The sequence below is a fragment of the Talpa europaea genome (genome assembly GCF_964194135.1).
Source record: "Talpa europaea genome assembly, chromosome: 1".
Classification (NCBI taxonomy): domain Eukaryota; kingdom Metazoa; phylum Chordata; class Mammalia; order Eulipotyphla; family Talpidae; genus Talpa; species Talpa europaea.
Genome location: NC_140073.1, coordinates 64,834,937 through 64,858,035, shown reverse-complemented (window position 1 = coordinate 64,858,035; position 23,099 = coordinate 64,834,937). Strand labels below are relative to the sequence as shown.

At 40.5% G+C, this 23,099-nt stretch overlaps 1 protein-coding gene across 5 annotated transcripts; it reads left to right on the top strand.

Annotated features, from left to right (window-relative positions):
* Nucleotides 1-2,744: 2,744 nt before the first annotated feature.
* On the top strand, nt 2,745-19,688 carry PLEKHB2 (pleckstrin homology domain containing B2; the record flags this gene model as incomplete). Of its 5 annotated transcripts, none has more annotated exons than XM_084248885.1 (7): nt 2,745-2,781; nt 5,729-5,881; nt 6,950-7,052; nt 8,401-8,440; nt 9,933-10,022; nt 13,023-13,128; nt 19,552-19,688. In XM_084248885.1, 7 exons carry the CDS (start codon nt 2,745-2,747, stop codon nt 19,686-19,688), a joined length of 666 nt encoding a protein of 221 aa, XP_084105011.1. The 5 variants fall into 5 exon arrangements, with proteins under 5 accessions (XP_084105011.1, XP_084105010.1, XP_084105009.1 ...); XM_084248884.1 differs by having other exon boundaries at nt 13,020-13,128; XM_084248883.1 differs by having other exon boundaries at nt 12,996-13,128.
* Nucleotides 19,689-23,099: the final 3,411 nt, after the last annotated feature.

Genomic DNA, 23,099 nt, shown 5'->3' with positions numbered 1-23,099 from the left:
AATATCCAGAACTTGACACGAAAATACATGCTGTATACCATTCCAGGTTTATGTTCTGGGGTGATTTCATCACTGTAGAGAGTGATTGCTGTCTCCAACATTATGTCACCTGTTTTTTTTTTTTTTTTTTTTTTAATTTCTAAATTGAGCCTGTTTCTTCCAGAGTGTAGCCACACGAAGGTAGGGACTCTGGCTTGGTCACTGATGCCTCCTTAGCGCCTAGTCCTGACTGCCTACACATTATATGCATGAATATTTAGTGGATGAAAATATAATGGTATTATTTCTTTGCCTCAAATCCTTTTAGAGGTAAATGGTTGCTTTAGTTTTTAAGCTGCAGAAAGCCAAACGCAGCCCAGTTCAAATAGTAAAGAAGCCTGTCATTTTGATTAACAAAAAACCTAGGATTTCTGTGGGTTTCTGGGTTGGTTAAGTTGGTGACTCAGCAGTGTTCTCTCTGCTGTCTCCTCTACCTTGAGCAGCCCTCTGTCTGGCCCCCTTAAGGTCCTAGCTGCCAGCATCTTGCTTCTCTGTTCACATTCACTAAGAGAAAGAGGAGAGAGTGGCTTTCTGTATCTTGTTTATCTTGAACTGGAAGAAAGATGTGGAAAGATGACTTCTTTTCTTGGGGAGGACAAGATTGTGAGATACTGAAATAAAGGATGACGAAAGCTTATCGAACTCTTTCTAAAGGTTTGGAGAGAGAAACTCGAGCCATACTTCCAAGTGGAAAAATTAAATGAGGGATACTCATTTGTTCTTTTGAGTTGCCCATTAGACTTGTGCTTGAACATGTACAGTTTGGACAGATATTTTCAGATCCTTTCCCAGAGGTTGCCGGTTTACATTTCTGCTATTATGGTTTCTACATTTTTTCTACTGCCATTTGTGCCTGTCTGATGATATTGTTAACTTGTGTGGGTTTTGTTTTTTCTTAATCTTATAGACCTTTTTTTTTTTCTTTTTTTTTTTTGCCAAACAGATTTTTGCTTTTGTGGAGTTAAATTTATTAAACATTTTCCTGGTGACTTCTGGTGTTCTTTAACCTGGCCACTCCCCTTGCTGATGCCAGTGCAGATTTTTGGGCATACCTTCTTATGCTGAAGCAGATGGACCCCTGAGCCCGGGCACAAAGGGCATGTTAAGGGAAGAACATGGGCTTGAGAAAGCTGAGTTTTAGTGTTCCTGGGGCTGCTAGATAGAGTTAGCCTTTATAAGGTGGGCGGGGTTCTGAGGCAAAAAAGCCCTGGAGTGGGAGTTGGGCAACGGTATATTGGGCCCACTGAAGACGTATTTGGTAAATGCCGGGTTACCAGTGAAGATGGAGGGTTAGACTAGATAGCTGAGATTTTGTGTTATATGTGATATGTGAATTGCTAAAGCCCTTAGAATTTAGTGATAGAGACCTTTCAGTCCCACTCCCCTTTCAGCCTTTCCTGACTGTGTTCATGGGATGACTCTTGGTGGGTCCTTGGGTAACTTCAGGGTGGGACTGGTTGCCAGAGGAGCCAACCATGTTATTAGAAGATTGGAACTTTCAGCCTTAACCCTGGGTATCCAGGATGGGGTGAGCGGTTGGAGATTGAGTCCAGAGGCCAGTGACCACTGGTGTAGTAAGTCAAGCTTGCCTAGTGGAATCCCTTCAACCCCTAGATGATTGGGTTCCAAGAATTTCTGGATAGTGAAGACAGAGGAACTGTCAGGGTGCTGTACCTGAGAGGGCATGGAACTCTGCTCTTTCTTCAGTCCTTGCCCCCTGCATCTCTTACATCTGGCTGTTTCTAAGTCTTTTCCTTTATAATAAATAGGCCATAGTAAGTAAAGTGATTTCCTGAGTTCTGTGAGCCATTCTATCAAATTATAAAATCTATGGGAACCCCTAGTTTATAGATCAGAAGTGTGGGAGGCCCAGGATTAGTCTTTTTTTTTTTTTTAAGATTTATTTATTTGTTTATACAAGCACTGGGTACAGTCAGAAGCACGGGAGGGTGAGAGAATTCACCAGAGCCATACCAGGGAACAGAACAGGCAGACTGACGAAATACACTGCTGAGGGGAGCAGTGGGCGGCAGGAGAGGTCTGCGTGCCATGTGGGACCCTCACCGGCGGCCGGGGATCAAACCGGTGCTGCAGAGGCCACAGGCAGCTTCACAACCCAGCGTTCAACTGCTGCGTCACCAGGGGAGGCCCTAGTCTTTTTTTTTTTTTAAGATTTATTTATTTATTTATACAAGCACTGGGTACAGTCAGAAGTGCGGGAGGGTGAGAAGATTCACCAGAGCCAGAGCAGGGAACAGAACAGGCAGACTGACGAAGTACACTGCTGAGGGGAGCAGCGGGCGCGGCAGAAGAAGTCTGTTGTGCCATGTGGGACCCTCGCCAGCGGCCGGGGATCAAACCAGTGCTGCAGAGATCGTGGGCAGCTTCACAGCCCAGCTCTCAACTGCTGTGCCACTGGGGAGGCCCAGGCCCAGGCCCGGGCCCAGGATTAGTCTAAAGTGTAATTCTCTTGTGCAGTTGAGCCCCTTACTCGCGGTGTTTGATGCTAAGTCATGATTGTTAGTGTCAGAATTGAATTGAAACAGTGGAGATCTGGTGTCCTGAGAGTTGGAGAATTGGTTGTTAGTGTGGAACCCCCCAACACATTAGGTGTCGTAAGTGTTGTGAATAAAAAATGGCTCATACGGGACATTGTCTTTCTGGGCATAATTTTGAACCTGCCTGTTTCTTCTATAGGTAAAAAGATGGCGTTTGTGAAGAGCGGATGGTTGCTGCGACAGAGTAAGTACTGCACACAAGCCCCTTGGTCCGGTCTAACGTTGTCTTAGGACCCCTCTTCTGAAATGTAACATTTGAAAGCAAAATGCAAAGCCTTATTAAAGTTGCCTTGAATTTCCTCTTCGGAATTTTCAGAGTGCTGTGAGTTGTTTCTCTGCTTGTACAGAGCTCCTCCTTGGTTGCTGAATTGGCAGGGAACAGGGGGGTAATCAGTCCCTGCTGAACTCTTTTCTCACTAGCAGGCTTTATTATTAAGACTGACTTGGGCCGCTGCTTGAATGTAACCAAGCCTAACTTAAACACTGGCATGGCAGTACAGCTTTCTTTGTAGGAAATATTTGTCCTATCTGGGGGGATTGAACAGTGACTAAGATTGTGAAATTTACTTAAATTATAGGGATGAAGATTCGATCTGAAAGAAAGAATGAATGTAAACTTTTTGCATCTTCAAAATGAGTCTAGAGAATACACTCAGTTCTTTATAGGATTGAGATCCACATAGACACATCTCTGTGGACCCATCTTTTGTCTCCTTTATGCTTATCTGAGACTGGAGTGTGGTTCATAGTGTGTTTTAAAGCAGGAAGCACCAGCTCTGTTGAAACAATTAGAGAAAATGTTACTTCTGCAATAATTTATGGTCCAGCAAAAAACTAAGTTGTAAAATACACTTTTTCAAATATGACTTTATTTTTGGATGGGTTCTTTAGAGCTTGATTTAAATTCTGACTAGTGGTGAAGAATAACCCACACACTTAGATGGCTTATAAAATCTTTCATGAAGTGTACTCATGTTACACAGATTTTACATATATTATGTAGTTCTCACAGCAGCTGTGTGAGGTAAGTGGCATTATTCCAGTTTCCTATTGAAGAAATTGAAGTTCAATGATAAGTAGGTAACAGCTTGTCCAGGTGTTAACTATGAGTGGAAAATCTCCATTCAAACTTGCAACTGTGTTACTTCAACATCTGTGATGCCCTTTCTACTAGGAGACAGGCATTCACATGTCTGTCTGAGGACTAGTGCTATGGTCCCAGACCTGGAGCTGAGTCAGCTGTCTTCTCAGTCCTGTAGTCTGAGACTATATGAATCTGTTGTAATGTTGGCTCTAAAAAGAAAGTTCTGGCATATTGGAGTCTCTCTTCAGTCTTTGTGTAAGTTTCCTTATCTTGGATTTTGTGACACCAAACTCCCCCAAATGGTCAGGTGGTGTGGAAAGTCTTGCCTAGACTTCGGGATGGGCTTTCCTGGCCCTTCAGATAGCCTCTGCTGTTGCCCTTAGGTTCAACTGTGTGCTTGTTTGAGGGCAACCTTTCCTTTTTCCACCTTAACTCAGTGTAAATGCTCTGCCCTTTTGCCAATTGTGTGCCCCTTTCACTGCCTAGTATGATGGTTTATACAAAATAGGTATCCTTTACCTTAAGTTGTACAGACTTTGCCATTGTTCTGGTTCACAGCTATTGCAAAAGTGTGTATTCGGAAGATTTACTCTGTTACTCCATCTCCCTATGTGTGGACTTTCCTCCTTCCTAAAAGCAAACATATCAATCACAGTAAAATAAAAAGAAGTCATACATGTTCACTGAGTACAGTGCAGCAGACGTACATATGTTGGTTACATGTATGAAAAGCTGTCTCTGGGGCTCCTTTTTCTGCATTTGCCACATAAACTAGCATCTAAGATCCAGTATCTGGATCTGGAGAACAACCTGATTTGAGAATCTCTACCCAAGGCATTGATGGCAGGTGAGATAGTTGGGTAGAAATTTGAGCTCAATGATTTTACCTGTCTGTTTGTTATGAGTGTCTATTTATTAGCATCTGCACAACTCAGGTGCTGCCAATTAAATGGATGGTGGCTGTCACTTACCAGTTTGGGCATCTTGCTGTGGGTGCCACTCTTAGCCAGAGGGTGCTTGCTAGTGGTAAAGAAATTCAGAGGCTGGGGCCTTCTGGTGTCGCAAGGGGTTGAGTCTCAGCTATCAGCAGCCACTGCAGCACGAGTTTGATCCCTGGCCAGGGAGCTACCCACATGGTGCAGCAGAACTCCTCCGTCTTGCCCGCTGTTCCCCTCAGCAGTGTATTTTGGTCATTCTGCCTCTTCTGTTCCCCGCACTGTATGTGGTGAATCCTCTCACCCCCCACCCCCGAACCTCTGGCCCACATGCCACTTCTTGTCTGCATAAATAAATAAAATAAATCTTTAAAAAAATTCAGAGGCTGAAGTGTCACGTATTTGATTGACAGCAACAGTGGACATGGGACAGAAAGAGAGGTGCATGGAGTGGAGTTCGTGCATGTTGGCATTGCCTGGGGTGGGACCCAGAAGGAACGAGAGATGCAGTGGACAGAATGTGGCGTGACTTGGTGCTAACACTGGCCTTTAGTTTTCTCTTCCGGCTGAATTTATAAAGTTAAATGCCTCGTCAAAGATTACAGAGGAAAGAATGAATTCTTTCAAACTAATAGAGACATGAGGTGGGAGGGGCAGATGCACGCAGTGTAGGAGTCAGGTGATCCAAAGGGAAGGTGAGTGTTGGAGGAGAATATATGTGAAAGTCCTTCAAGAAAAAATTTTTCCAAAAGAGGCTTGTATTTTTATTGGTATGACCAGTTTAGAAGTTTAGCTATACCACTTAGGGAATTTAATGTAACGTTCCATTAGGTCAAAATCCAGGTCGTTTGGGGATATTTTCGTATTGGGATTTTTAAGATGGTGATGTTCGAGGTATTTCTAGTATATGCTGCTCCCAGCCCTGGTACAGTATGAGTGTTACTGCCATTGGGATCTCCTTTCACTTCCATTTTGAGGGACTGCTTTGGTGGATGTATTATGGTAGACTTGGGGGAACAGAGGAAAGTTTCCTTTGTTTCTTTTCCCTATGAATTAGAAGACAAAGTCTTTGCTTTTTTTACTGAAAGCCAGACTTTCCTATTTTTTACCAGGTACCATTTTGAAGCGCTGGAAGAAGAATTGGTTTGATCTCTGGTCAGATGGTCACCTGATCTATTATGACGACCAGAGTCGGCAGAGTATTGAGGATAAAGTCCACATGCCTGTGGACTGCATTAACATCCGCACTGGGCATGAATGTCGGGGTAAGTGGGTCTTACCAACCAGCTTCTGTCATCTGCTCTTCCCCATTCTTAATGGAGTTGAATCTTCTCTTTCTGTTTTCATGAACAGACCACAGAAATGTTCCATCTGGGGAGAGGTAGCCCATAGCAGGACGCCAGCCACTTAGCTTGTGATCCATATGGCTGGGGCAGATTAATTTTCTCATCCAACTTCGGTTCATTAATCTACATTATTTTCACTCACAGAGAAGGTGGTGGAGAAAAAAGGAACTAGAGTGCTGGAACCCCCAAGAAGCACGGAACCATTGATTTTGTAACTCAGAAACTAGCAGCTTCTAAAATGTCATGATCTCATGGTTTCCTGAAGTTATCCCTTATGTCTGTCTTAAAAGGGATACATTTTTAATAAGCATAGACTTTCCTATTTCTAAGTAATGGCATGTGTAGATGTCTTTGTTTTATTGACTCTTGCTATTTGAGTAGGGAGTCACACATGTGATACCTGCTTGTCGTAACAATTGATATATCCTGCTCCTGCATATTAGTTCTTGGGTTAAGAAGGTACACATGAGATATCTGGTGTTGTAACATCCTGCCTCTCTCTACACAATAGCTGTTGAAACACAACAGCTATCTCCATAGACCAGATATTGAAATCCTAACTTCATCCAGACTTAAATATCATAGCTCTTATTTCTTGGTACACAGAGATACTTTAAAATCTGTTTTTCACCTTTAAAGCAGTGATCTAGTTTGAGATTCCTGTGAATAAAAGCAAAAAGTGTTGTTATCTGATGCTTTGTATTACTTTCTATTGTGTGAGACTCATTGTCCTCTAATGTCTGGGCTCTTCTGTACATATGTGGTATGTGGCTTGCCCTCTACAGAAGGCCTACTTGTTCTTCCTTCAGGAAGTTTAATTAGAATGGAGCACTGATTCATGTGTTTGGTTCTGTGTAGCAGAACAAAGATATTTTGTAATTGGAGTATTCTGAAGTATAGATCTTATGCTTACCTGAGCTGTTAGGTAACAAATATTAAAAAAAACAAAAGCTATAAACATTCCTTCATTCTATTTATTTTTCACAGATATTCAGCCTCCAGATGGGAAGCCAAAAGACTGTATGCTGCAGATTGTTTGCCGAGATGGGAAAACTATCAGTCTTTGTGCAGAGAGCACAGATGATTGTTTGTAAGTTACGATTTTTTATATGTTTGTAAGTATTTTCTGATTTAATTTCCCATTACCAAAAAGGGACAAGAACTGGAGCGGAATTTTCCTTCAGGCAGCAGGATTAATGACCCTGAATGTGTAAAAGAAATGTAACAGGGTCTTTTTCAGCATAATGAGAATGGCAAAAATGTATTGGCATACTGTCTCTTGGAGCTCTCTTTTTTCATTACTAGATGCACACTGGATAATAGGAATAGATTATAAGATAGTTGTAATACAGGCATATATTAAAAAGCAAGGAAAGTCCCCAGTAAGCAACCTAATGTCACATCTAAAGCAACTAAAAAAAAAGAACCCAAAGTTGAAGGAAGGAAATAATAAAAATAATAGAAAGAAATGAAAGAGGCATCAAAAAGACTTTTAAGGAATCACTGTCTACCTTGCTCAAATAATTTTTAAAAATAAAAGAAGAGATACTCCCTAATACATTTTACAGTGCCAGCATTACCTTCATACCAAAACCACACAAAGACAGCACAGGAAAAGAAAATTGTATACCAATGTTGCTGATGAACATTGATCTAGAAATTTTCAACAAGATACCAGTAAATTGAATTCAATAGTATACCACAAGGATTATACACCATGGGCAAGTGGGGTTCATCCAAGGATGCAAGGATGGTTTAATATACATAAACCAATTCATGTAATATACGATATCAACAAAAGTAATGATAAAATCATGGTAATATATTCAATAGAAGCAGAGAAAACATTTGATAAGATTCAGTACTCTATTATATACTTGAAAGTTAAGAGAATAGATCTTAAATGTTACAGCCACGAAAAAAGTAATTATGTGAGGGGATGGAAGTGTTATTTCATTCAACATTATTGAAGTAATTATTTTACAGCATATTTGTATTAGAATTTCACATTGTACACTTTAAACTTAAAAATGTCATATATCCTATCAAGCCAGCATTATTTATTATTGCAAAAAATTGTTGATCATCTTAAATCTTGTTTAACATTACATAGCCATTTAAAAAATGAAGCAGATCTGTGTGTATGACATGAACTGAAAATAAGTTGCAGTGTAGTTAGGCAGGGCATATTTTCCATTAATAAATGAAGCAAAAACAGTAGTATATATTATTCTTCAAATATTATATATACACATGCTACTTTTTAATACATATTCCTAGTGAATGTCTCAAGTGAGTTGGTTGAATGATTCTTTGGCCAATGTAGAAGACTTGTTCTTAAAGCAAACTTGTTAGAAATTCTGATGTCGACGCAGATTTGAGAATCAGAGATAGATGTTGGATTGTTTCAAATAAAGTTTCGCATTTTTTTCCCCCAGAGCCTGGAAATTTACACTACAGGATTCTCGGACAAACACAGTAAGTGCTAATGGCAGTCATCAGCGTGTTTTCTTGTAGTCTTGCTGTAACAAATAAAATAAGAGTGGATTAGGAAAGTGAAATGGGGAAACTGAGTTTTTTGGTTATCCAGCCAGCAGTGAGCAAGCAGAGTCCAGCAGAATGCATGTCACTGATGATGAGCGAGCTGTGTTTTGCCATACATTTTGGCAGAAGGAATCCTAACAAAAGCACACTAGTTCCAGAGTTGTTTTCTAGAAATAGTTTTATCTCACAAAGATTTGCAACACTTTGAATTTTGTTGAGGTTTGCGGGGAAGACTCGGAGTCCTTTTTTATACATAGCATCTCAGCCTTGTGAAACAAACATTTTGGGACTTGGTTTTAGTTCTGCTTCTCACCACAGGTGGTCACTGAGACAGTAAATCCCATTTATAGAGGCAATCCCTCCATCGTGTCCCTTCGGAGAATTAGGGTAATACCTCTGTAGTCAAAATTTTCATTCTTCAGAGAAGATTTTATTTTTTTCCTGTATTTCTCTAGGAAGGAAAGAAAGAATTTGTACAGGTAGGGGATGAAAGTGAAAAGACAGTATTGAAATATTATCGTTTCCTACAGTTGTCAGCCCAAGACAGTTCTTACCCCTAAGCTTATTGTGCATTTCCAGTTACTTTTTCTTTGATGGAAATCCTCTTCTCGGATGAAATTTATTTTAAGGGTCTATATAGTTAGGGACAAGATCCCAAGAGCATCTTTATATGAATTTTCTTTTCCAAAAGAGTGCTTTTTTTCTTTTTCACTAGGGAATATTTTTATGAAGGATTTTCATTTGAAATGCAAAATGAACTATATAGAGTATATCTCTGACTGCTGCATTTCAGGTGGTAGGATTTTTCTTTGTGAGCACAGGGTTGAGTGTTTGTTATTACATCTTTCAAAAAATTGGGTAACAGTGGAGACTATGGCCTTGGGTAGTGAGCACTTTACTCCTGCCTCCTGCAGGTATTTGGATGGACCAGCTGACTCCCGAGTTTAAAGGGTACCACCCTGCTGGTGGGATTAGGGGCGGTAGTGCTCCTGCCTTTCATGGCTCCTCAGAGAGCTGTTTATACCCATTGTTCACAGATTAACTTTTTGTTTTTTAATTTTAAAGATTTATTTATTTATGTATACAAGAACTGGGTACAAGCCAGAGGTGTGGGGGGTGAGAGGATTCACCAGAGACAGAGCGGGTAACAGAACAGGCAGACTGACTGAAATACACTGCTGCGGGGAGCAGCGGGTGAGTTAGGAAAGGTCTGCAGCGCCATGTGAGTTGCTCCCTGGCCAGCCGGGGATAGAGTTTATGCTCATGCTGCAGTGGCTGCGGATAGCTTCATAGGCTGCGTCTTAACCCCTTGCACCACCAGGGAGGCCCTGGTTTTTAATTTTTTAACGTGCTAAAATAAAGGACATGCTTACATCACAAAATTGTGTTGTGTTGTGGTAATTTTCATACTTTTCTCCTCTTATAGGCTTATGTTGGCTCAGAAGTCATGTATGATGAGACGGTGGTGGCTGCTTCCCCACCTCCTTACACAGCCTATGCCACACCATCCCCTGAGGTAGGGAGCAAATCTTTGTGTTATGGAACCCAAGAAAGTGCATGGAGCGATCTCTGTGCCTCTTTTTTTTTTTTTTAATCTTGAGCCAGCACTAGAGAAATTAGAAACTTCCTTTTTTTTAAAGCTTTTTCCTTTTTATAAACAGATTATTATCTTTTGCCTTCATAATATAGTTGCTTTATATCTTTCATACTGATAGTTTGTTTTTAAGATAGATTCAGAAATGAATTTTATTAATAATCATTGCTGTACTTAGAGGTATCCCCAAGTTAGAGGTGTCAAGTGTCAGTGTTACATATAAGATAATTTTGAATTCACAAGAAGTTGCAAAGATACATGGAGCGGTCTCATGTACTCATCACCCAGTTCCCAGTTGTTCTATGTTAGATAAAATCAAAATCAGGAATTTGAAATTGATACAGTGTTTATGCCTGGTTCTGTGTTATTTTGTCGTGTGTAGATTTGTGTAACCACAATCTTAATGAAGATAGAGAACTGTTGACAAGATTTTCCACCCCTTCTCTAATCCATGTCAACCACTGATTTGTTCTCCATCTCTTTAATGTTGTCATTTCCACAGTGTCCTATAAATAGAATCATACAGCAGGTGATCATTTGATTTTGATTTTTTTTCACTCAACGTGATGCTGGGTATTCATAGACATTATTGCATGGATGTACTGCATAATCTATTGAGAGATTTACCTATTGGGGAACATTTTGTTTGTTTCTAGATTTTGGCTGTTACTAAGAAACCTGTGAAGTTCATGTACAGGTTGATTTATTTCACTAGCATTGTGTAATTTTCAATATAAAAATTCTGTACTTAATTAGATCTACGTATAAGTATTTATTACTTGGGGAATCTTTGTATGTAATGTTATATTTTAAATTTTAATTTCCTTTTGTTTATTGCTAGTATACAGAAATCAGTTGATTTTTGTATGTTGATCTTGTAACCTGTGAACTTTCTAAACTCTCTCATTAGTTCTGGGAGTACTTTTATTTTGTAGATTCTTCGGGATATACTTTGTAAATAGTCATGTCCTTTACACACAGGGAGAGATCCATCTTTCTCTGCCCGTCTGCATGCCTGTTTCCTTGTGTTGTCTTGCCTCATTGCCCCAGTTATAACTTCCAATGTTACGTTGACTGGCAGTGGAGAGAGCAGCCAGCCTTGCCTTGTTCATGAATTTTAGGGAGAATTCAGTCAGTTTTTCACATTAAGTATGATGTTAATTGTAGGTTCTTCATCAGGTTGAGGAAATTCTTTCCTCTTCTAGTTTTCTGAGAGTTTTTGTCATGAATTAATATTGGATTTTGTCAAAAATTTTTCTGCATCTATTCACTTAGTCATGTGATGTATTTATTTTTTTAACCCACTATTATAGTGGATTACATTGATTGATTATCAGATATTGAACCCTCTTGCATCCCTGGAATAAACCTTACTTTGTGGTTGTGTATAGTTATTTTCATTTATTGCTGAATTCTGTTTGCTGATATTTATTAAGCATTTTTCACCTATACTCATGAGGGATATTGGGTTATAGTTTTCTTTTTTGTACTCTCTCTCTTACTTTGGTATTAGGTAATACTGATTTATAAAATGAGTTGGGAAGTAGTCCCTGCTTTTCTGTTTTCCAGAAGAGATTGATACTTTTCATATTGTCTAATTTATGTCTGCCTGTCTATCATTCGATTCATACACACTTAAATTTTCTTGATAGATTTACCCTATTAACATTATGTAATGTCTTTCTGTCTTTCTGGTAATTTTCTTTAGTCTGGTGCCTACTCTAATTTCATTAACCCAGCTATTTCTGCTTGCTATTGATTAATGTTTGCATGGTATTTCTTTTCCCACCTTTTTTCTTTTACCCTACATATATCATTATCTTTGAGGCGAGTTTCTCATAGACAGGATATAATTGGTTCACCCCCTGTCTTGTCATTGGTGTAGTTAGGCCATTTGCATATAATGAAATTTTGTATATATTAATTGAGCTATTTCAAATTTTGTTTTCTTTTGATTCTGTTGTTCATTTCTTTGTTCTTTTACTTAACCTTTTTGTGAGTTACCTGAACATTTTTTAGAAGTACACTTTGATTTATCTGCAATGTTTTTGAGTATCTCTTTGTGTTACCTTTTTAGTTCCAGTTATTGCATTATAACATGGATTTCAATATATCTCTATTTATGTATCTTTCAAAGTAAAGTGTTATTTTGCCAGTTCAGTGCAGTATCAAACTATTACCTCTAAGTTACTTTTTTTCTCCCTCATCTTATAATATGATTGTCTTAAATGTTTCTTTAATATACTCTACCATACTAGATGCTGTTATAAATTTTGCTGCAGTTGTCACCTGTCCCCCAAGTCTCGCTCCCCTGCTGCAATCACTCCTCCATCCCTGCATGCTCTAGATGGATGGTTGGCCAAGAGCTTTGTCCTTTTACTGTAACCCTTTGGTAATGCCCTTTTACAATGCGTGTGCCCGGAAAGTGTCCTTCACCTGCTTAATTTCAGCCCTCAGGGCTCCCGGTCTTTTTCATCCTTGGTCCTTCAGAACGCTCTACCTTGAACTGCTGAATATTGGGCTGGGGAGGGATCTGCTACTAGGTTGACTTCCTCAAAATACTGGTTTGGGATGGATCTTATCAGCTGGCTCAACTTGATCATTATAGAGAGGAACAAAACAAAGCCCAGAGTAGTTACGTAACTACTACCAAGTTAATGGTTCAGCTGAATTGAAATCCAAGTCTCTTCCAAGTCCAGTTCCAAGTCTAGTTGTTTTTCTGCCCTTTTTATTGGCGTCTGAAAGATTCCAATTGTGTTTTTTTTTTTTTTCAATATTAAGGCATAGTTACATTGTCTCATAGTTTTTCTTAATTTTTAAAAATTGACTTAAATTTTATTGACTTCAAACTGAAGAACTATTTTAATATATTACCAGGGGTTTCAAAATTGTGTCTCTAATGGGCCTATTTCTTTTCAGCAGGCATATGGCTATGGTCCATATAGTGGTGCCTACCCGCCAGGAACTCAAGTAGTGTATGCTGCCAACGGACAGGCTTATGCTGTGCCCTACCAGTACCCATATGCAGGTAACTTATCCATCCTTCCATGCTTTGTTTCTCTTTATTTAGTGGGAAGATCAGGGAAACCCAAATAATTTTTATTTCTCAGTTTATGGGTAATTAAGCTGTCTTCTGGTTATATAGAACACAAATCACTCTGCTAATTATGCTTTATTTTTTTCAGTAAGAATTTTGTATTTTTATACTGCTTTACAAAGTTAAAGTAGACTTGATTTTTTTAAAAAAAAAATCATATTGGTTCCTATTTATCTGTGGGATTTACTTATGTTAAGAAGCAAGCATAGTGCTCCGTCACTGCCTGCTTTAGCCTTGCCACTGGACCATGGTTTGTAAGTTGGCAGCTGAAGCTCCTGACGTCACCTAGGTCCCAAAGGCGGCGGCTGTAGTGACCATCCTCCTACTGCGATGCTATAGGCAGCCTGATCCAAGGGCCTGCTGCCTGCCCAGACTTGTGCTGACTGTGCTACTTCCTGGCCGGAGGTGTTGCTGCTGATGTGCCAAAACAGCATTTGCTCCTTGGGATGGAGTAAAGGCTTTATTACAAGCACACAGTTGTCATTACAGATACTTAAGCGTGTTCTCTACATTGTGTGCCCTTCTTCAAAAGGAGGGATACCTTGGATTGTACAAAGGGAACAGTGCAATAAGGATTCAAATCTTTTTTTTTTTTTTAAGTTAATATCCCAAAGGGCAGATTTATTAGGAAAAGAAAGAAAGGGAGAGGCACCAGCATAGTCAGAGAGCTGGACGGGACAGGTTTGTTAAAACTGAGATACCTGAGACAGACATGGGTGGGCAGTCTTGGGAGGAGAGCTGCTGAGGATTTGAATGCTTTTCCAGTTTATGATGTTTGAGCATTTGTCAGTGTTCACTATTACAAAGCTGAGAGTTTCTGATCTACTTACATGGAACTAGAGCCTGTAGTCTCTAGTTGTAAAGTCTGGGTCCATGGCAGTTATTTTCTTTTTAAACCACTTGAAGCCATTAAGACCACTTAAAAGACTGGGGACATGGGACAAGGGACAAGGAAGGCAGAAATAGATGAGAGCCTATGGGAGGGCCAAGACCAAAGTGATCAGATTAGAGAAGAGAAAAAATCATGGGAGTTGTGAGAATTTATGAAAGTTGTAAAAATAAGATATATAGTGATGAAAATCTTAAAGTCTATTTGACCAAATGGTGTCAGCATGATCAAGCCTTTTGATAGTCCCTTATATTTGTCAAACTTTGAAGCATCAGTCATTCCAATAAAAATGGAACTAGTTTATAAATGTAAAGAAGGCAAGCTAATTAAGACCCATTTTAAGAGATAAGAGGTAATCTTTAATCTTTATCCTGTTTTTTTTTTTTTTTCTCTCATAATATCCTTAGAAAATTATCCCTTCAGAGGTAGTGTTTCATTTCCAGGTGAAGTAGAGGCCTACAAGGGGCTTATATTTATTCTGGGCTTTTGGTGTACTTCTTTCCATTCTTCACCTTACCTGAAACAAATTGTAGGTATGAGGGCACTGGCCTGTGTAGGCAGCATGAAGTCCTGGCTGCTACTTGTGCAGGGGACGTTTGCAGGGTGGGTGTGTAGAAGGCTGGCCATGGAACTAGACCCTGTAGCCAGGATGAGGGGGACCAGAGAGGTGTGACTGATGGATTGAAGAGCCAGGTTGTGAGCAGGTGAGGACTGGCAGGGGCAGGGTATAGTGGGTGTCGCATGTCAGATAGTCACACAGGGTAATGAACTAGTTGATAAGTAAACTGGAAAGCAGATTCAGAGGAGACTCTGAAGGGACTGTATCTCTTACCAGAAAGGCAGGGAGGCTGCCATAGGTCCTCTGGATTTGGCCAGCCCCAGAGTGAACGCATCCTTCTAATTAGTGGTTGACTTTGTTATAGATTAGCATCTGTTACGAGAGAGAGTTCTACTACTCATCTATTCTGGAATCTGATGAAGGTCACTCAATTAGCATTGGCTATGAAGGATTCTTCTGCCTGCTTAGCTATTTTTCATGTCAAGTTGAAAACCAATGAAATGATGACGCTAAAAAATGAAATACTGTAATTGCACTAAATGTAGCAACTATTTGCTTTAATTACTTCTCCATATATAACATAAAATTTTCATCTTTGCAATCTTAATTTTTTGCATTTGTATTCTCATTTTAAAATTGTATACATTTGTTCCAGAGTGCTGCATGATCTTCATAAGTATTTAGTGATATTTTTAATGATTACATAGTAATGTATTGGAAGATATATTTTATTGGTTAAGCCTTCTAGTATTGGCTACTTTTCTCTTTTTGCTATCATAGATACTGCTTTGAATATCTCTAGTTAATTTTTTTATTCCTGTAAAATGTCTTATAAACATTTCTGATTTCTGTATATTAAATTAATATATTGAATGGCATAGACATTGTGGTTTCTTTTGAACGTTAAACAATTGTGTTTTCAAAAATACAGAAGTAGGGATTATAGTAGAATGAACTGTCATATGCCCATTACTAGCTTCAGTAATTATCATATAATGGGGCTAATTTTGTTTTATCTCACCTCTTCATCCCACCTCTGGATTATTTTTTTAATAATTTATGTATATTTTACATCGTTCAATTTTATACAATGTTGCTTTCTTTTCTCCGGTGTAGTCCCCATAGAATTTCTACCACCACTTTACCTGTGCACCATCACCATAGTCCCTTGTGCTCTTTCTGCCCGTGTTTTGATCCCTCTCCCTCTCCCCCCACTGCAGAATGTCTCTAGGATTTATAGTTGCCTGTTTATTTTTGTTTTATTTTTTATTGTTATTACTTTTTCCCTTGTTCCCTTATTTGGTTCCTCTATATTCCTCCGATGTTTTTCTTTTTCCTTCTGACTTATTTCTGAGCATAATCCCTCCTAGTTCCATCCATGTTGCTGCGAATGGCATTAGTTTATCTTTTTTTGATTGCTGAATAGTAGTATTTTGAGGGATATCCAGATTTTATATCATTTCATCTGACAGTATCACGGTGTCTTGATACCATTTATCAAGTTGATTCTAGAACAGTTTACCAATTTATAATGCAGTAACAGTTAATGATATACTACTGATTTCTTTGTAGCCACATAAAGATTGCCTGTTGTTATGCTCTAAAAATTTTGATAACCTAATTTGTCTGAAGTGGAATCATCAAGTTGCTCAGGTTTACATTTCTATGTTTACGGGCAAAGATTAACATTGTGTAATTGTTTACAAATTAGAATTCCCTTTGTAGGAATTATTTTCCTTTGCCCATTTATCTTGGGTTCCTGATGGTGGTGGTGGGTTTTAAAACCTTAGCCTTATTCGTTCCCTGAAAGCCAGCCTCTTATTCAGCCCCCATGTCACAGACTGGGTTAATACTAGCTGTTTTTTTATTAAATGAAATAGCAGTGCTTTTGCAAAAGTTCTTGTAAAGGGAATCTCTGTCAATTGGATTCATTCCTTGCCCTTGACTTTCTTCAAAAGAACAAAACAAAACAAACCTTAGTCATCTTACCAGCAGCCTCAGAATACTTGATATCAAGGGCTGAGTTAAATTCTTATGGATTCAACCGGCAGTTGTACTTGCTGTGGGAGGGCCGAGTTGATTGGTGGTCACCCCACAGCAACATGACATGATACCACAGTCAGATACCTCTTCATTCTTTCTAAGACACCACAGTGCTTTGCTGACTTCATGACATTTTGCCTTCTAGTGTCCACAGAGACCCTTTTATGCATAGAGCTGACTAAAGACCTTTTCTTTAATGTGATAGGAACAGTGGTGAGTCAGCCCATTTAAAAAGTATCAAGTGTGCTGTATACACATTTTTTTTAAAGATTTATTTATTTATGCATACAAGAACTGGGGTACAGGCCAGAGGTGTGGGGGCGGTGAGAGGATTCACCAGAGAGAGTAGGGAGCAGAACAGGTGGATTCATTGAAACACTGCTGAGGGGAGCAGTGGGCGAGTCAGGAGAGGTCTGCTGCACCATGTGGGCAGCTCCCTGGCTGGGGATCGAACTCCAGCTGCAGTGGCTGCGGACAGCTTCATAGGTTGCGTGTTAACCCCTTGCGCCACCAGGGAGGCCCTGCGTACACATTACTTTGTTTTACCCACGGTAGTGGCCATTTGTTTAGCAGTCTTTCAACGTGGGCCCAAGGTCTTCATGTTGGTTTCCTTGATTCGAGCCTCCTCTTTCTCCCTGTAGAGAGCATCCTCTTGATATAGCATGGCTCCTGGTTTCCAGAGGCAAGTCTCAGAGCAGACCCTCAGATTCTGTGAATCTGGGCTCTCTCTCCCCAACTTTTATAAGTTACTCAATTCCTTGGTTTGATAGTAATTAATAAAAATTACCTGCCTTTATTTAGTTTTCCTAAAGTGTCTTGACTTAATTATCACAGAAAACAGTATCTGCCCTTTTTCCAATTTACATTTTGATTATTTATGTAAAGCTTAGTTAAATTAGGTAATTAAAATAGGTCCAACTTGGAAGTATCCGTATCCCCAGGTAAGTTTAGTAAGGACTTGGCTCCAGATGCTGGGAAGCAGCCCTGGTCCTGTGGCAAGGGGAACCTTGCATGGAACTACAGGTTTCAGTTTTCCAGGGGAGCTTTTAGTTAGGAGAGCTTACAGGTTCCTGCTGTATTATCTTTTACTACTTGGAGTTGCTTTATTGAAAAATACTAAATTTTAACACTATGAAAGTGATTGCCACAGTTTACCAGTTTTGAAAGGGAAACATTGTATTAAAAGTCATTTGCTTCTCAGGCCTCCCCGGTGGCACAGCGAGCTAGCCTCCCTGGTGGTGGTGGCGCAGCGAGGCGCAGCGGTTGAGCGTGGCACAGAGGTTGAGCGTGGCACAGAGTTTGAGCGCTGGGTTGCGAAGCTACCCGCAGCCTCTGCAGCACCGGTTCGATCCCCGGCCGCTGGGCGAGGGTCCCACATGGCATGCAGACCTCTCCTGCTGCCCGCTGCTCCCCTCAGCAGTGTACTTTGTCAGTCTGCCTGTTCTGTTCCCCGCTCTGGCTCTGGTGAATTCTCTCACCCTCCCGCGCTTCTTACTGTACCCAGTGCTTGTATAAATAAATAAAATAAATCTTTTAAAAAAAAAAAAGTCATTTGCTTCTCATGCTGTGACCTGTGCTGCCCTTAGGTTTATGACCGTCTCATGCTGCTATGTGGCTTTCCATTTTTTCTTTTTTTGTGTTTGAGCTCAGACTGTAGTATTAGGTTGGTACACCCTCATACCCTTCACTCCTGTGTGCCTCAGTTTTATCTGTCTGTAAATTGGGGGGTTATAATAAACTATTGCTTAGTATAGTAATAAGCTATTGTTGTGGGGCTTGCTTAGAATGGTGAACACTTATAAATGGTTCATTATCAGTGTGGGTTTCGGGTTAGCTCGCATCCACATCAACACACTCTGTAGCAGTAGTTTCTAGCTCTTCTAGGGCTGAACTGTTAAAAGAATAGTGGTTTGAGGAAAGGCAACTATGAATATGTGAGCAATTTTAAAGCTATTTAGCTACTAGACGATATAGCTGTGAAGTACAGAACAAGTAATGTATTTTTAGTGGTAAACATTTACCATTCAAAGTAAATATAAACTTGTTTAGTTTGCTTTTTAGAATTATTTTCCTCTAATACAGTATTTTTCCTCATAAGACGTGATTAAAAAGGAAGAGCAAGCTTTGAGCCGACTTAAACTAATTACTGTTTAAATTTTCACTTTTAGTTTTTTGACTCTCCCACTGTCTATAGGCTCTGTGTGTCTTCTCTGTTCTCCCCCATCTGCCTGTCATCCGAGCAGGTACCGTGTGGAGGGCTGATGTGGCTTCGGAGACTGGACTTTGCAGTTTCATTGGGATTCTGCTTTTTATAGTGTTTGGCATTTAGGACTGTGGAAAGCTGAGAATCCTGATTTTCTCTTAATGTGGTATTACAATTGGAGGTGTCCTCCTTCCTGGGCTAGTCCAGTTGCCCTAACCTGTGGTAGAAGAGAGCTGGGCCCACTAACTGCAGTCACCCAGCCGCTCTCTGTGGGAAGGTGGCCCGTGGAAGGACGAATGTACTTGGAGAAGTAACTAACTAGCTGAGTGAACCCTCTTTTTTTTTTTTTTAAAGATTTATTTATTTATGCATACAAGAGCTGGGGCACAGGCCGGAGATGCGGGGGGTGAGAGGATTCACCAGTGACAGAGCGGGGAGCAGAACAGGCAGACTGACTGAAATACACTGCTAAGGGGAGCAACTTTGCCATGTGGGTTCCTCTCTGGCTGGCCAGGGATCGAACTCATGCTGCAGAGGCTGCAGATTACTTCATATGCGTTGCTTAACTCCTTGCACCACCAGGGAGGCCCTGAACCCTCTTTTTGAGTGTTGGAATTTATAGACTGTTCCTCACAAGTATATTTCTTCCTTCTTTTTCAGGACTTTATGGACAGCAGCCTGCCAACCAAGTTATCATTCGTGAGCGGTATCGAGACAATGACAGTGATCTGGCACTGGGCATGCTGGCGGGAGCAGCCACGGGAATGGCCTTAGGGTCTCTATTCTGGGTCTTTTAGAGTCCTTGGAGTCTAGATATGCATAGCTTCTTACACCTGTGTGCAATAATATAATTTGCAGGGCATTTTTGTTTGTTATAAATGTATTAAATAATAGTTTTAACAGTTCTTTTGATCATAGTGACATCATATCTAATCCACATTAGTACCACAGAGATGATTTTAGACTGCTGTTTAGCTAATATTGATCTATGAACTCTTTGAGGGCACTGGCTCATTTCCAGAGTTCCCTTTATGGAACTCTCAGAATACCTTGCTTACTTGGACATGAACATCCCTGTTCAGAAAGGCATATTCTTCTTCGAATTAGGTGTAGTGTTTAAGGAATAAGTTATTTTAGCTCTATGCTAGTAAATATGGTCATGTATGTGTGAGTGATTGTGACACCTTCTTTCGGTTACTGGAAAACGTCCAAACCTTAGACCAGAGCTGCCTGTATTTGCTTTAGGAATCCTAGGCTGGTGAGCTACAGGGGAACTTCCTCAAGGCAGTGGCATGGTCCGTCCCCCCCCCCCGCCCCCCGCCCCCCCCCCCCCCAGTTCCTCCTTTCTCCGCCTCCAGGCCTTACAGGTCTCCAGCAAGGCTGGCTGCCCAGGATGATGGTGGGGGGGCATTCCTCCCCTTTACACTGAAGCTTGTTCTTTTTCTTTCTTTTTTTAATATCCAAAAAGGTTAGGTTTAGTAGAAGACAAGAAGGGAGCGAAAGTTACTTTCCCAGGCACAGGCGGGCAGAAAGAGCTGCCTGAAGCTTGGCCTTTGTCTTCTTGATTGTTTATGATAGCAGTCCTTGGAAAACATCACAAATTAAGGAATTTCTTTGAACCTCAAAGTTATGTGGGTTTTTTTTGCAAATGTCTAGGTACCTAAAAAAATACTGATAGACACTGAGGAGAAAACCACCTCAGGATATAAAGGCAGATGCGCTGCAGGAGGGATGACATAAGCTTATAGCAAATGTATATTGAAATTTTTTTTTTGAACCTCAAAGTTTCAGGACTTCATCCTTTAAACTTAAGGCAAAAACAATTACTGACAAGTCTGTGGAGGTAGATTTACTTTATTCAGAAACGTATTTTTAGTGCCCACTCTGAGTGGCTTTATTGCCACCTAAGACTATTTAGAGCTATTTTTCTACTTTCTAGAAAGTGATATTGAAAAAGCGAGAGCCGTAGCCACAGTGTTGTGTTTGAGGCTTGCTGGGATCGCACATACAGAGGATACTCTTCTCTGGCCTTCTGAAGCAGGAGCTCTGTCCTATGTGGGATATGGGTGCTGTGACCTCTGGAGGGCTGGGGTGTGTGGCACCCCGAGGGAGGAGAGGGGCTGTGCACTGGGATCCATGGCTGTGAGAGGGGCTTGCCAATAGTTGGGAAATGAGGCCTAAGAGCAGGCATGGCATGCTTCAGATAGCACTCAGCCTGACCAGTCTTGTTTTTATTCTTGACCCAGATGTCACAGAGAAGCTTAAACTATTTAATTTGTGACCCAGCTCTGTGTGAAGCTCTAGAACCCCACTGTCCTGCCTTTCTTAATTCTTTATCCATGTGAATTTTTTAAGCTCCTAATTCCTCTTTTTTGTCCTGCACACTTTAAAAGAATATACTTTGACATTGGCAGTTAAGCACAGTGAATTTCCATGCCCTATTTGCTGTGTGGCCCTGTTTTCATAAAACACACTCCAAGTAGTACAAATTTTTTTTTAACCTTTTAAAAGGACAGATTTATTAGGAAAAGGAGAAAGAAAAAGAGAGGCACCTGTATAGTGACAGGCAGAGAGCAGCAGCGCCAGTTTTGTTACCCTCTGTGGTGGTTACGCACAGACTCGTGTTTTACTGGTCAGCTGTCTCCATCTCTGAGGCCAGTGCCAGGAATCCCAGTATTGGATGACCCTGCTAGTGTCCACAGGTCTGTTTGCCCAGCCAGTTCCAGTGGACTTGCTGGCCATGGAGTGTCTGTCTCCAGTTGAAAAGAGATACACATTATTGCCATCTCTGGATGCTTGACATGGTGGAAAATTGTCAGATGGGGTGATACATGCCAACATCGGCTTTGATGCTTAAAAATGTTGCTCTTAGGGTTTTACGTTCTGTGTAATAAGAATAATAAGACTGGCTTTGTTCAGATGGTAATTATTATTAAAGCTGTGTATGCTTTACTTAACAAAATATTAAACACAATTTTTAATGTTGCGCTGAGGTATAATTTTGAATGTGGGTTTATTGGAATATAGAGTGTTGAGATACGTCACTGAGATGCCCTTGAAGTGAACAGTTTTCCTGTGTTCCCCCCAGCTGCTCTCCGGCTGAAAGGGAGAGCTGTTACTGGAAGCTTGGCCCTGTCCCCAGTCCAGGGAGGGGTGGACGGGGGAGGAGAGGGGAGAGTCCTATGGGCAAACCATAGCGGAGCTTGGAGATTCACCGGCAACTTGATCCTGATATGAAATGTGCACTGCTGTAAGATGGACTGAGGATTACGTGGAGTAATGAGAAAGATGGGCTTCATTTCCCTGAACCCAGTTCCTGGAGATATCAACCCTTGGACAGCCTCACTTAGGCAGTCCTGACTCAAGAGGTTAGCTGAGTTGGAAGGAACTTGTCTACGGTGGAGAAAGCACTATACTTGATGTGTACCTCTAGGTAATGTGCCTGGAAGAAGTTGGCCACTGTTATTGTGCACATGGTGATCTGTGTTTTTTGTTTTTGAGCTCTGTTCTTTATTCCTGGAGGAATAGAAGAAAATTTTTTAGGGTTTACCCAGATAATCAAGGGAGTGGGGATACCAGTGGCTGTTTCAGATGATCGTTGGTCAGAAGGCCAGCCCAGAGCCCAAGGTCTGGATTATAAGAAGTTCTGCACTTAACACAGCCTGACCCAGGTTTATTTTCCACATCAGTTGTGATCCTGTATAATCTTTCTCCTTGAATTTATGTAGAGACAGGCGTGGAACACAGTCCACGTTTTCCTCCTAGAGCTGAGTTTTTTCCTGATGCTTCCCTGTCAAGTATCCTGTTGTGTCCACACAATCTATTTTTCCCCGTAATTGCAAATTACGCATTTATACATGAAAATGTTAATTCATTAAATGATTGTTAACCTTAAAGCTTATTTTACTGTGACTTCTGCTATCTGTTATATTGTCATATTATGTTATCTGTTATATTTTCCTGCTTTGTCCTGAGCAGTAAGAATGGGTGCAATTGAGCATCCCTCACTGCTCAGTCAAGACGTGGTCACATCAGAAAACTCACTAGATTCTTACAATAGCTCTGTCAGGTGGGTGTCCAGGTGTTGCTGGCTGGATGCTGGAGTCTCCGAAGTTACATGCTTTTCTCGGGACCATGCAGGTGGAAATTGAAACAGGTTCATATCTGATATTGAAAAACCTTTTTCTTTTTTACCATGTGTATATAAT